General features: G+C 44.8%; 1 protein-coding gene across 1 annotated transcript in view; it reads right to left on the reverse strand.

The window, feature by feature from the left end:
• CDH1 (cadherin 1) overlaps window positions 1-13,368 on the reverse strand; it is a 72,929-nt gene that overhangs the window by 25,422 nt on the left and 34,139 nt on the right. Inside the window, exons 3-4 of the mRNA XM_019654760.1 lie at window positions 1,485-1,757; window positions 1,161-1,168 (exon numbers count right to left, since the gene is read on the reverse strand). Coding sequence (XP_019510305.1) covers window positions 1,161-1,168; window positions 1,485-1,757 — 281 coding nt within the window. The remainder of the gene's footprint in view (window positions 1-1,160; window positions 1,169-1,484; window positions 1,758-13,368) is intronic.

Consider the following 13,368-nt stretch of genomic DNA (forward strand, 5'->3'; position numbering starts at 1 on the left):
TAATATGTATTTGAACCTAATCACACTTCAGCAGACATGGAAGCAGAGGCAAAGGTGGGGAGGAAAAGTTAAAAAAGCAAGCTCAAAAATGTCTTTGGTCCTAAGAGGCTTCCATGCATAGCTGCCCAGCAAGAAGTTACCGTGCTGAACGCACAGGAATGACAGAATCAATTGGAGACTTGAGTCAGGGAGCTGTGTTAATATAGTTCTACTGAGTCCCTCATTTTTCTGGTCTGTCCAATTAGACCAGGGAGAAAAATTCAATCTATCAGGTATTAAGTTCCTGGAATCTCAGGAGTCTTCGGGGAAGAAAGCAGGAACCAGCCTGAAAGGCCTGGGCACTTAGGACCCACCCCACGCTTCCAAAGCAGCTATAGGATGTAACTAGAATGGCTCCCCAGAGAGGTTTTGGAAGGAATCACCATGGGAGCAGTTTGGAAACTGGCAAAGGCATTTGGCTTTGGTCAACAATTCCCAGAAACATTCTTGCCAAGAACCTGGGGAAATATATATCCTTCCATTCATGGCCAGTCCATCCATTTGTCCACTGAATATTGACTGGCCTCCTGGTATGTGCCAGACCGAGGGTCAGGCAAGCAAATATAAGGGGAAAGGATCTTGTGAAGATTCCAGTCTGATGGGGCAAAAGCTTCCCACTAATTCCTCCCCTTCTTTGCCAAGACCCTCTCCACTAAAAACACAAAGAGCAAAATGATCAGATAATTGACCTCTTGTTCATTCTTCTTCTAGGAAGAGAATAAAAACAGTTAACAGTATTTATTATAGGCCTAGCATAGTTTCACATGTATTAATTCATGCAGTCATTATCATCTCCATTTTACAGATAAGGAAATTCAAGCATAGACAGATTAAATAACTCCCCCAAGGTTACTCAGGTAGTAAATGGCAGGGCTGGGATTCAAGCCCAGACAGATTCTGTGTCCTCACCCACTAGTCTATACCACCTGCAGAAATAAAGGTAATATCTTGCCATAATTCCACCTACTCCCTCTCCATCCAACAAAAAAAGTTCCCAGCAAGAATTAGTTCCATTAGGGGCAGCCAGTTAGCTCAGTTGGTTAGAGCGCAAGGCTCATAACACCAAAGTTGCCGGTTCTATTCCCACATGGGTCACTGAGCTGCGCCCCCCACAACTAGATTGAAACAACTACTTGACTTGGAGCTGATGGGTCCTGGAAAAACACATTGTTCCCTAATTAAAAAAAAAAAAAAAGTAAGAAAGAAAAAAAAAAGAATTAGTTTAGTTAGACAAAAGTTGCCAGTTGAGGGTATCCTGCAGACATTTGGCAGTGTCTGGAGACACTTTTTGGTTGTCACAATTAAGGGGGTGCTACTAGCATCTAGTGGGTTAAGACCAGAAATGCTGCTGAACATCATACAGTACACAGGACGGCCCCACAACAAAAAAAATTCTCCAGCCCCAAATGTGAACGGTGCCAAGTAAAGAAAATTGGAGGAGGAACAGACTAAAATATTAGTGAACTTTCCAGAAACACTGCAACATACATTATGATGATGGTGGCGATGCCGGTGGTTGGGCACTGCTGCCTTCAGCGTCACTTGGGTGGACAGCTTCCTGCGGGTGGAGTCCCAGGCGTGAACAAGAAACCTAATCTCTGAATTATGCAGTTGTAGAGGCCGTTTGACTGTAAGCACACCATCGGTGCCCACTTTGAATCTGGTGTCGTCAGAAATATAGATTGTCCTTGGTTGACCGGTGCATCCTTCAAAACTCACTGCAGGGCATAAATCACAGTGGTTAGAAAATTGGGCAGATTAAAAACAAGGGCATTCCTTCTCTAAAAAGCGAACTGGGTCCACCCACGAAACGCCTGACTCTCACAAAACAAGCACAAGCAAAACAAAACCATAGTCTGGTGACAGAACAGCAAAGATATCAAAGTGGTCGATATTATCATTATGTTTTTCACAATTATAGGGTGACTGCTAATTATGCAATGATTTTTTTCCCCTCTCCCTGTAAAATGAAAACAGTAACCTGTCTAGAAACTTCTCCTTTTCAATAACAACAAAAAGGGGGCCTCTCCTTTTCAGATGACGCTTGACAATATGAAAACGGACCCCTAAAATAACCGAGACAGCATACCTACTGAGTCCAAAAGTTAGAGACCAAGGTACAATGTCACACTGTGCACAGGCTACCTTTCAATGCACAGTGGCAGATAATAAGAGAGAGCCAGCATCACATAATGGTTAAAAGTATGGACTCTGGACCAGGCTCCCTGGGTTCAAGTCCCAGCTCTGCTTATTAGCTCTGTGACCTTGGGTAAGTTATTTAATCTCTTAGTCTACCCAGCTATTGAAAGAAGGCAACAATAGCAACTACCTACAAGGGTTGTAAAGAAACATAGCTTTGGTTAATCATTTATTCGCCCCCCCCCATGTGTATTCCACAACTGCAGGTATTTATTGAGTGTGATTATATGCTTATTATCTGAGACATAGAGAGGTAATACCTGCTTCCCATATGAGCACTGAGGAAAGACAGCATTGTCAGAGGAGATAATGAAGGTTTCATAGGAAAGTCTTTAACCTGGTCACACAGGGACGCAAGATAAATGCAAAAGGCAGAGAAAAACTACTTGGGTGGGGGAACTTATAAGCAATGGTTTAAAGACAAAACTATTTTTTAGACACTTTATAGTTACTAAAGTATTAAAAGTTAAAAAAGTATTCATACCCAAAGCTGGAGAAGCTGTGATAAAAAGTGTCTACATGAAACATCAGAGTCCCAAAGGTTCTCACCAAGCTAGATGTCAGAACTGTGCTCTCAGGACAAAACTGTGAACAAGGTAGACAAGACACCTGCTCTCACTGAGCTTACACTGTTGTGGAAGAGGTGGACAAATACCAAAATCAAAAATCGCAGGTAGTGATTGATAAACGTAAGTGGATACAAAGAAATTAAAGAGGGTAATTCAAGAAAGGGTGAGGGGAGTTTGGGGAAGGTGTAACTTATATTGGTTGCTGAGGCAGACCTCTCTGAGGTGGAGGCGTCTGAGCTGAGGCCTGAAGGAGTCAGCCTGGCTCAAGAGCCTTTCCGGCAAAAGGGAACAGTAAATAAAAGAGTTCATTCTGGGAAACTCTCAAGTTAGCCTATTTTCCTCCCTTTCAAATAATTGTCCTTCATTCCTCCAGTGGAATTTCTATTTTTCCCAAGTGATCTTTTATAAAAATCCCTGCTTTTTTGCCTATTTTACACAGCTAGACACCTCTCCATTCATGAGGATCAAGTCTCTGCCAGAAAGCCCTCAAGCCATCCATGGGCTGCAGTTTTCATTTCTTCCACCAGGCGCCGCCCTTGCAAATGTTTCTGAAGCCAACAGCTCCACCCTTGCCAGAGAAAATGAAGTTGTATTTGGGGGTAGGAGGGTAAGCACCAGGAATACCCCCATTCTGAAGATGAAGAAACTGAGACTCAGGGAGGTTAAGAAATTTCCCTGATTTCCTATAACTACTGAACAGAAGAGCTGGGACTAACTCTTAACATGAGTTATTTTAGTCTCATGATTTGCACTCCCTCTGGGGAGCACTTCTTGGGGCCTTGGCTTTTTTCTTTTTTTAATTGGGGAATTGGGGGATGGGGACAGCACTGGGAAATAGGGGGAAGGGGAACAGACAAGTTGCTGTCCTTTTGTTCTTCAGTCTAGTTGTGGAGGACGTTGCTTCACTGGTCCAAGTTGGCACCATCGCTGCACTCTTCCCAGGCGAGGCAGATCAGTGGATGGCCAGTCACAGCGGCTGCTGGCTACACACGGTAGCCCATGGCAACCCACTGCAGCAGGGGCTGCAGCCTACGCCCTCCCCGGCGACTCACAGCAGCCCAGCTTCAGGTTGAGCTGTTGTTCAGCTTCTTAGCTGCAGAGGGCAGTGTCACTCACCCTCATATGTGGGATCCGAACCGGGGCCCTCTGGCGTCCCAAGCCAGCTCTTAACCAACGCGCCACTCGGCCGGCCCAGCCTTAGCTATTTTTAAGGGATAACTTTACCTCCCAGCTAGAATCAGGGATGGTAGAAATCTGAGGCCACCTCCTCACTCAGTAGCTGGGTGTCTGCTACCTGGCAAATAAACTGAGAAGCCAAACCAAGAAGAGTTATTTCACAGGAAGGGAGCTGGGTCCTTTGACTAATCACTCACCCAACCAACTCTCCTTCTCAGTTTATAAAAAAACAATCAAAACTATGCCCCCATCCCTACCCTCACCTTTCAGGCAGGTTCTACAACTCATTTCCCAGACTTGAGGAGGTTGGGATGGGTGAGCAATGGAAAGCTATAATAAATGATAGGAAGACAGCGAGCGACAAGAAGAAAAGGCTGGTCTGAGTCTGTGACTGGATTATAAACCCCGATTCTGCCATGTTCTTGCTGGGTGGCCCTAAGCAAAATGCTTAACCTCTATGGGTCTCAGTTTTCTGTCCTTGAACATGAAGGATGCCACCACTGATCAAACCTACCTCTTCAGGGTTTTGTGACGATTAACCATGACAGTGAATGTGAATCACATTTTGAAAGCCAAAGAACAATACATGTCAAAGGAGATTGTTATGTTTCTGCATTTGGGAGAACAAGCTAGAAGACAAGTATTGGCTAAATGAACAGATGAACTATCAAAATGACAATAGAAGAAATGCAACGTCTTTAAAAGATGGGCAGATACTGCCCTTTAAGTCTAAAGTGGGAATTTCTTTTTAAACTAGCAAAACAAGATGTTTTTCAAATAAATAACCCTTCTCCAGCTCACCCCGGCAGAAGTAATAGGGCAACTGGACTGTCTGGGGACTTGTCACATAAGCATGGAACAATAGCTGCCCTCGTTTGTCACACTGAATTCCTTTCCCCAGCCGGCCCAAACCTGGGCAATGACAAGCATGATTGAACTTGCCAAGGGTGGCGGCCTGAAAATATGAAAATGGTTTTGCAAATACTTGATGCAAGGTATTTACCCTGCTTTAGGGCATTTCATCTTAATGGGGGCTAAGTTCCCCCCCCCCACCTTAAGAAGTGACAGAAGAAGTGTGACAGACAGACAGCCCCCACCTGAATTTCTAGGCGCTCATTAAGGACCATTATCTTTCCAGGCAACCCGATCCTCTGGCTGATAAACCAGGAAAGGCTGGGGGGATCTCCAGCTCCAGGAAGGTTCTGGGAAGCTTGCTTCACCCCTGGCAAAGGCTGGCCAGTGTCTTGGGGCCACAGTGAATGCTCTCACCAGCATGTGGGAGACTATACAAGAACGGCAAACTGTTGAAACCAGGGGATTGATTGGTACATGAGGATTGGGTATATCTGAACATTTCCACAATAAAAAGTTAAACAAAAATAAAGTCAGCAAGGGACTAAGTATTCTTTAAGTCAGCACATCCTCCTCCTTCCCTAAACCTGTTATTTGGTTCCTTGGTCCAGAAACCAAATCCCAACGACAAGAGCCAAGAACCAGTGGTCTAAATGGGAAAATCTTTTCACCACAATAATATTATCAATACCATCAAAAACTACAACCTCAACTAACAGCTTCAACTCCCTTTTATTGACGATTTCATAACATTTTAAACAGGTATAAAACATTATGTGTCTGGCTCTATTCTAAGCACTTGACAAACATTTAATCCCAGAACTCTATGAGGTTGGTCCTATCAGTGTCCCCTTTTTTACAGATGGGGAAATGGAGGCAGCTAGTAAGGAGCAGAGCCGAGACAAGCCAGAACCTTGCACTGTGCTCCTTATATCCAGTTTTCTGATTTAATTCCCCCCCCCACCTCCCCACTCTCTGGGGTAGGCATCATGGTCCCCATTTTCTTTGCCCTAAGTTACATGCTGGTGAGAGGAGGGGCTGAGACGACTGGCCCCAAAGTGAGCCCTCTTTATCATTGTTCCCATATGCAAAACGGGGATACACTTTCCAACAATAATAGAAAGGAATACTCAAAGGAAAAGCAACCTGAAAAAGACATTCCAGAACAGTATGGAATTCTACACACCAGGTTAACAGCAATTTGGGTGGAGGCAGGGAAAAGATAGAAAGAAGAGCAGCTGGAGTAAGGGTAGGAGCAGTTTTGTTTCTGTTAAATATATTTTCCTTGTATATCTTTACATTATGTTGTATGTTACAATTACAGTGAATTCCTTTTTAAAACAACAAAAATCAGAATGACTTTTTAAAAGCAACACATTGTGAAACTGCATGTTATTCATCCTACAAGCGTCCCATTTTCTATCTTACTTGGCAGAAGCACTGGCTTTAATCAGAGGACCCTAGGAAGAGATGAATGAAGTTCAAATACAAATTAAACTCAAGTTCATGAAAAGCTCTGGGTCCTGGGGCAGGCTTGGAGCACTCAGCAGCATTCTTTGCTTAGAATTGCCATCGTGCCATGGAACAGTCCAGTTTTAAAAAGGATTCTTCTCCCACCCCCGCCCAGCCCCAGAACTGGTATGTGAGTGGGTAGTATCAAGACAATCTCAAAAGCCTCTATATATTTCTGGGAGATGTTGAGATTTAAGGGGGGGGAGGGGCTGCTCTCAAACCCAGCTAACTACAGTTGAGATTTGGTAACTAGTGGGATAACCCCAGTCTCTTAGAAGCGACTACTTGAAAGCAGTGTCTTCCCCACACCACATACAAAGGCATGCATTATGGATTGTTTCCTTCTCATCAGAACGCATTTCCCACAGCTAACACCAAAGAACATAGCTTTACTTCAAGGACCATTTGAACTTGAGTGTTCTGCCTCAGGAAGAGAAAGTCACACCTCGAGGACGAGATCAGAGAGCCTTCTTAGGCTCCTGGGGGGGTCACACTGCCATTGTGTACCCTTAAACCAAGGGCTTAAATAATGAAGATAAAAGACAAGAAGTTTAACTTGATGGACAAAGGGAATCCTGGAAAGACAGACATGTATCACTTAGCAAGGCAAGAGTTCCTTCTGACTAAGAACGGTGTCTCTAACTCCAACCAAAGCTGTAATCCTCCACTGCTACCACCACCTATAAAAGTTCTTTCTAGGTTCCATTTTCTTTGATGGCACTGGGTGACTCTGGGACGTCTTCCTTTGATGGGTGCCCATGAAATTATTGAACATTATAGGTTTATTGAACACCCATGCTCAGCAGAGGATATAATTTTATGTTTAAAAAAATGGGAGGGAAAAAGGACGATCACACCTCCAGTTTGTCCACACTCGGGGGATGTTCAGGAGATTCAAACTGCACGAGGGAGGCTCTTTTTTCTTTGCCCTGTTAAGTCTCTAATTGTACGTGTCCATTTGCTGCTGAGAACTATGAACAACAACACACCCTAACAGCCTTACTAGACACAGCGGCCCTGGGCAGAAAGAAGGAACTTAGCCCTAACTTAGAAATGAGGAAACTGAGGCTCAGAAGTCTCACTGAAGAGACCTGCCCAGGCCACACAGCTAAGAAGCGGCAGAGCCGGTGGCCTGATGCCACTATCAGGACTTAGCCACCAGGCAGCCTCTGAGTATTGTTAAGCCATTTTCCAAGATGAGCTCCTACTTGAATGGAACCCTGGAAGTTAGTTTACACAAAAGAACAGAGCAAGTGGAGAGTAGCTAGAATAATATTATAATAGCAAAGTTTCCCATCTCCATCTTTTCCTTACACACACTCACTCCTCCTCTCTCCTTAAATGACCTCTGCTGTGCCTGGGAAATCCAGTTCCAGAGCCTCCGAAAACATCAGGACAGTCAGAAGCCAAGGGAAGGAGGAAGTTTTAAACTTCAGATTCTAGAATGTTCTGCATTAAGTCACCACGTTACATGAGCTAAAATAAGTCAGAGTTCCTCTAATCAGCCGGCTTAAACGCCACACATTTTTCTTGGAAAGATAAGCAACGGGGAATATCGTATTGCACAAGCACAACTCGAGGCGTGTGTCCACAGGGCCCTAGTGATGTGCTTCCATCCCAGGCTGTCGCTGCCTGAGGTGCCAGCACTCGGGTCAAATCTCCCTTGTTGACAGGCAGCTCCCATGGGATCCCAGGGATGGGAAGTTGACTCTCATGAAGCTTATGGAGCTCTTTCTCCCAGCCTCCCAGAACGAATGACAAGCGGTCTCTCTCTTCACTTGCACCCGAAAAACAAATGTCAACAATGAGCGCTGCCTGGGTAGGAAGCACAGAGCAAAGTCCCCTGCACTTGTTTCCATCAAAACAGACTGAGGTGGAGAAAAGGGCAGGGTGTCAGTGCAGAGAGAAAATGGCGAGGTTACAGATAAAGGAAAAATTAGCCCCAGACCCCTGCGAAGGGGTGCCCGCAGGATAAAGGGGCGCTCCATCACCCTTGACTTTTCCCCCTTTGTTTTAAGTCTGGGTCACTCTGGCAGTGTATTTTTGCTTCCCAATCATGTTTCTACTTGAACTAATGCTATTTTCGTTCTTGGACAGCGAACACCATGGATGTTGATCAGAATCAGCCTGGTAAAAAAATGTCATAAAAGGCACTTGTGTAGTTAAAAAGCCAGTACAAACAGTTTTATAATTTTACATGTGTGTGAATGGGGTCAAACCAAGTTGGGTTCAAATCCCAGCTGTGCTTTTCATGTGTCACCGTAGGCAAGTTATTTTGACCTCCCTTCAGTGTCAGTTTCCCCATTCTGTAAACGGAGACATCCTCATCTCCTTCGAGGGATTGCTTCAAGAATTCTTTCTTCAACAAATATTGACTGAGCCCTTTCTCTCTGCCAGGCATCATTCTAAGACCTGGGAAATACAGCCGTGAACAAAGCAAGGTGTCTGCCCTCACGGGGCTTACAACAACATTCCAGAGGGGAAGAGATCATTACCAAATAAATTAGTGTCAGGACTGAAAAGTGTTAAAATAGAGAAAAATAAGCAGGTAAGGGGGTTCCAAAGCTTATGCAGCAGCTGGAGTGGAGGGGACACTTAGGGAAAGCTTCAGGAAGGGGCATTTGAAGAGATGGTCCCAGCTTCCGGCTGCATGCTGAATGAGGGAGTGAACCATGTGGCAGAGACAGGGCTGGGTGAGGAGGTGTCAAGAGCCTACTCAAACACTGCTCACCTGCTGCTTACCTACTGTGGGCTGGGCACTATTCTATTGGGTTGTCGGAAAAGTCATGACGTATTTCTCTGTTTTTCTTTGCAAAAATGACTTTTCCGACGACCCAATAGCACTGAAGCCTCAGGTGTGAACACAACAGGTACTGATCACTGACCTCCCAGGGCTGACATTCTAGTGGAGTGAAAGTAATGTTAGCACGTGGGCCCCACACAGGCCTATGAGTGGTGAAGGCTCCTGCTCCCTCAGTCTAGAAGGGCCTGGCCTCCTCATTCCCCTTCCTGAGAACAAGGCCAGAAAAGAACTGTTTTAAGTCGTTTTCCATTCCAGGTCTCTCCTGGGCAGTTCAGAAATGTGCTTGCACCCACTGATACAACCTCGGCCGGCTTGATCCCCATATTCCTGCCTGGATGGGACTCTGATGGCTCCGCTAGAGAAAAAAGCTGCTTCTTGGCTCAAGTCTGAGACCCAAGGGCTTGGCTTCAGTTCTCCGAGGAGGACACTAACTGCCAAGGAATCTCATCTTAATTAGTTATAAAAAGTGAGGAGGAAGCCGTGGAACTCCACTCTAACGGGGCTTTGGCATCTGGCCTGCTCCAGAGGTAGAAGGGAACCTCTGTCATAGCGAGGAAACCTGTTTGGCTTTGTCAAAAAGAACCAGGAGAATGGAGAAGCCCTTTGGCTTCCACAGGAATATTGGGGGAGTTTTATTGTCCAAGCTTCCGGATGCATGTTAAACAGGCAAACACCTAACCCATCTGCCTAACTATAGACATGACAATTGATAGTTCCCATGGCCGGCAACCCAGGAAACGTTCCTGCGGCCAGATTGGGCAACTCCAGGAACTGTTTGCTTATCGATTAGAGAAAAAAGGCCCCCTTCTCACACCACAACACCTGCCCACTTTTCCTTACTGTTGGGTTTCCCCGAGGCCAGGGAGGGCCCCATGTTCCAGGTTCCAAAGAAACTGAACCCCTCCTCCTTTCAACTCGTGCTGATCCCTCTCAGGAAGGGGCAGCTGATGGGCCTGGGTTAGGGGACCGGAGCCTAGGCCCTAATGGGAGGATTCCCCACATCTTAGCTGCCCACTTGTGAAATACAGCACCTTGACAAATATACCTGTAATAACATTTCCAATCCAGGGTCTAATGTGCCCTGCACACAGACTCTCTGGGGATGCCTTTTAAAAACACCCAGGCCTGGGGCAGCCAGTTAGCTCAGTTGGTTAAGAGCGCAGTGCTCATAACACCAAGGTTACTGGTTCGATCACCACACCCTCCACAACTAGATTGAAACAAATACTTGACGTGGAGCTGATGGGTCCTGCAAAAACACACTGTTCCCCAATAAAGAAAAATTTTTTAAAGTAATAATAAAATAAATAAATAAATAAATAAGAACACCCAGGCGTGGGCCCTGCCCCAGACTAACTGAATCCGATCTTTAGGGCAGTTAAGGGTATTTGGAGCACCCAATGGGAGTGGAGGATGGCTCTATGAAGGCTGTCCTTAGGAGAGGCAAGAGGTATAACAAACACTACATTATCACAACAACCAGTGAGCATCACTCTCCCAGTTCATCATCAAGGCTCAGAGATGTTATGTTGACTTTCCTAGGTCACATTTTAGCACAGTGCTTTGTTACCCATGTCTATTTTTTTCTCCCCAAATCTTGATTTTGTTTTTAATTTCTACAGCAGTTCCTTGTGTTAGAGGGAAAAAGTGACAAAATGTAGATGACATAGCAACATTATTAATAATAGCCAAAAAGTGAAAAGAGCCCAAGTGTCCATCAACTGATGAATGGATAAAATGTGGTATGTTCATACAGTAGAATACTGCGTATTCATCAATCAACAGAAATGAATTACTGATCCATGCTACAACATGGATAAACCTTGAAAACATTATGCTAGTCACAATGACCATAGAAGCCAGTCACGAAAGGCCATGTAGTTAGTTATTCTATGGTTCATTTATATGAAAAGCCCAGAATAGGCAAATCTATAGACCAAAAATAACTTAGTGATTGCCCAGGGTGGAGGGGTAGGAAAGAGGGGAGCCAGGGGGTGGCAGCATAAGGGTGTGGGATTTCTATTGGAGATGATGAAAATGTTCTAAAATTGTTTGTGGTTGCACAACTCTATGGATATACTGAATAGCCACTGTGTAAACCACTATGATGTGTAAATTATATCTCAGTAAAGCTGTTACCAAACAAAAAGAAAAAGGAAAACCAAAAGCACAAAGCTCTCATGGCCCCATCCAAGCAGAGAAGCCGCTGTTTATGCTTGTTATTCAGATCCTGGTCTACACCCCTCTCCTGATTCACGCACTTCCCCTGCCCTGCATCCCTTGATATTCTCTGTTTTTCTAAAATTAGGTTATGGACATTATTATATTCTTTAAAACTTTCTTCCCCAGCTTTCTTCTTTCTCCCCACTTGCTCATTGGAAACAAAGGGAGGGAGGGAGGGAGGAAGGAAAATCAAACTATATAATTATTAGTATGGATAAAACATGGTATAGCTACTCGGAAACAAAACAAGAAATGCAATAGTATAGATGAACTTTAAAAGCATTATGCTAAGCAAAAGAAAAAGATTACCAGCCCAGGAGATCGGGTTCAGTTAGTCTGAGGCAGGGCAGGCCCAGGTATTTTTTAACAGTGCGCAAAAGAGTACATATTCCATTTATATGAAAATTCTCAAACACCAGAGACAGAAAGCAGATCAGTGGTTGCCTGGAGCTGGGGGTGGGTGTCGGGCTTGGTTACCAAGAAGTGCAAGGGAACCTGTGGGGTGATGAAAGTATTCTAAAACTGATCGTGGTGATAGACGCACAGCTGTGTACATTTATAAAGATTATCTCACTGTACACTTACAGTGGGTAAGTTGTGTGGTGTGTAAGTTACAGTTCAATGAACCTGTAACAGAAATAGTTACTAGGGTCTCCTTTGAGGAGGACCCCATCCTCAAAGTCCCAAGGTTCAGAAAAGACACGATCCATGCACCCAATGATGCAAGGTCAGAGTTATAAAAAAGTGGGGAAGGAAAAGAGAAGCCATAAATAATTCTTAATTAACAACAATTAGAAGAGTAAATAGTCAATGTAATGATAGTCATTATGAGCAGGCATTGTGCTGAGCTCTTCACAAACACAGACTCCTAAACTGCAATGAAGGAGGTGGGGTTCTTTCATCTCCTTGATGTTGATGAGCCTGAGGCTCAGAAAGTCTTAATTTGCTCAAGGTCACAGAGCCAGTCGGTCTGTGAAATAGGATTCACACTCAGAGCCAGCGAAGGCTGGCTGAGCCAGCGGCTAAAACTGCTCTGCCTGGAGGAGGGAGAGAAGCTCCACGGGTTAAGAACAACATGAGAGGGAGGGAAATACATGCTGGGCACAAAGGTAGTTTGCTAAAACCACAGACTTAATTCTCTGTAAAGAACACAACCCAGATAGTAGTAGGCACCAGTCTGGGGGCAGCATTTCCTAAGAGCTCGCTGACACAGAAATGTGCTGACACCAGCTATGGAAACACGGAAAGCTATCGTGGAGACCGGAATTTTGCATCATTCACAAGGCTGGTGTCCCACAACACAAGGAACAAATGTGAGGCTTGCACCTTTTCCAAATGCGGGTCGTGCTGGGCGCTCTGCCTCTGGCATTTGGAACAAAACTCTTAAAACAACCAAAAGAATTCCTAAAAGATCCCAAACTCCTAAACTCCCAGAACAGCTGGAAGCCAAAACTGCAGAAGTCAGGCATTTCCCACAGAGTCTGCAGGTCACATGCATTTGCAGATGACTCCAAAACAAGTGCTCACTTGTCTAACAAAGCTTACAAGAGGCGGCTTTCTCTTTTTTAATGGATGCTGGCATCATTTTTCATTATCAAGAACAAATAAGCATTGATGCGAAAGGCAGTTGCTTCTAAGAGTGTTTGCTAAATCTACTCGGCTGGTTTTAAAGGTAATCAATTGCTCAGCCCCCACGTGCGCCTTTGCTCAGGCTTGAGAAACCCCCACAGCCAATCCCACAACCCACTCACGCCAAGAATTCCAAGTAGGCTAAAAAAAACGAAAATAAGGAAATGGCATAAAGACCGACCCACAGTTCCAGATGCAGACTTTGGCATATGCTGCGGAACAGCCACAGGTCACATGGCTAACTCCTGTAAGATGCTGTGGTGTGGGTGCTGCCACCACAGGGACCTGTGACCTGTCCCAGCAGCGGTTCCAAAACTTAATTTTCCTGCTTGCAGCTCTTAACAAGACTCTGTAGTCCCTTTACCT

Source organism: Hipposideros armiger, unplaced genomic scaffold (assembly GCF_001890085.2).
Source record: "Hipposideros armiger isolate ML-2016 unplaced genomic scaffold, ASM189008v1 scaffold_9, whole genome shotgun sequence".
NCBI lineage: Eukaryota > Metazoa > Chordata > Mammalia > Chiroptera > Hipposideridae > Hipposideros > Hipposideros armiger.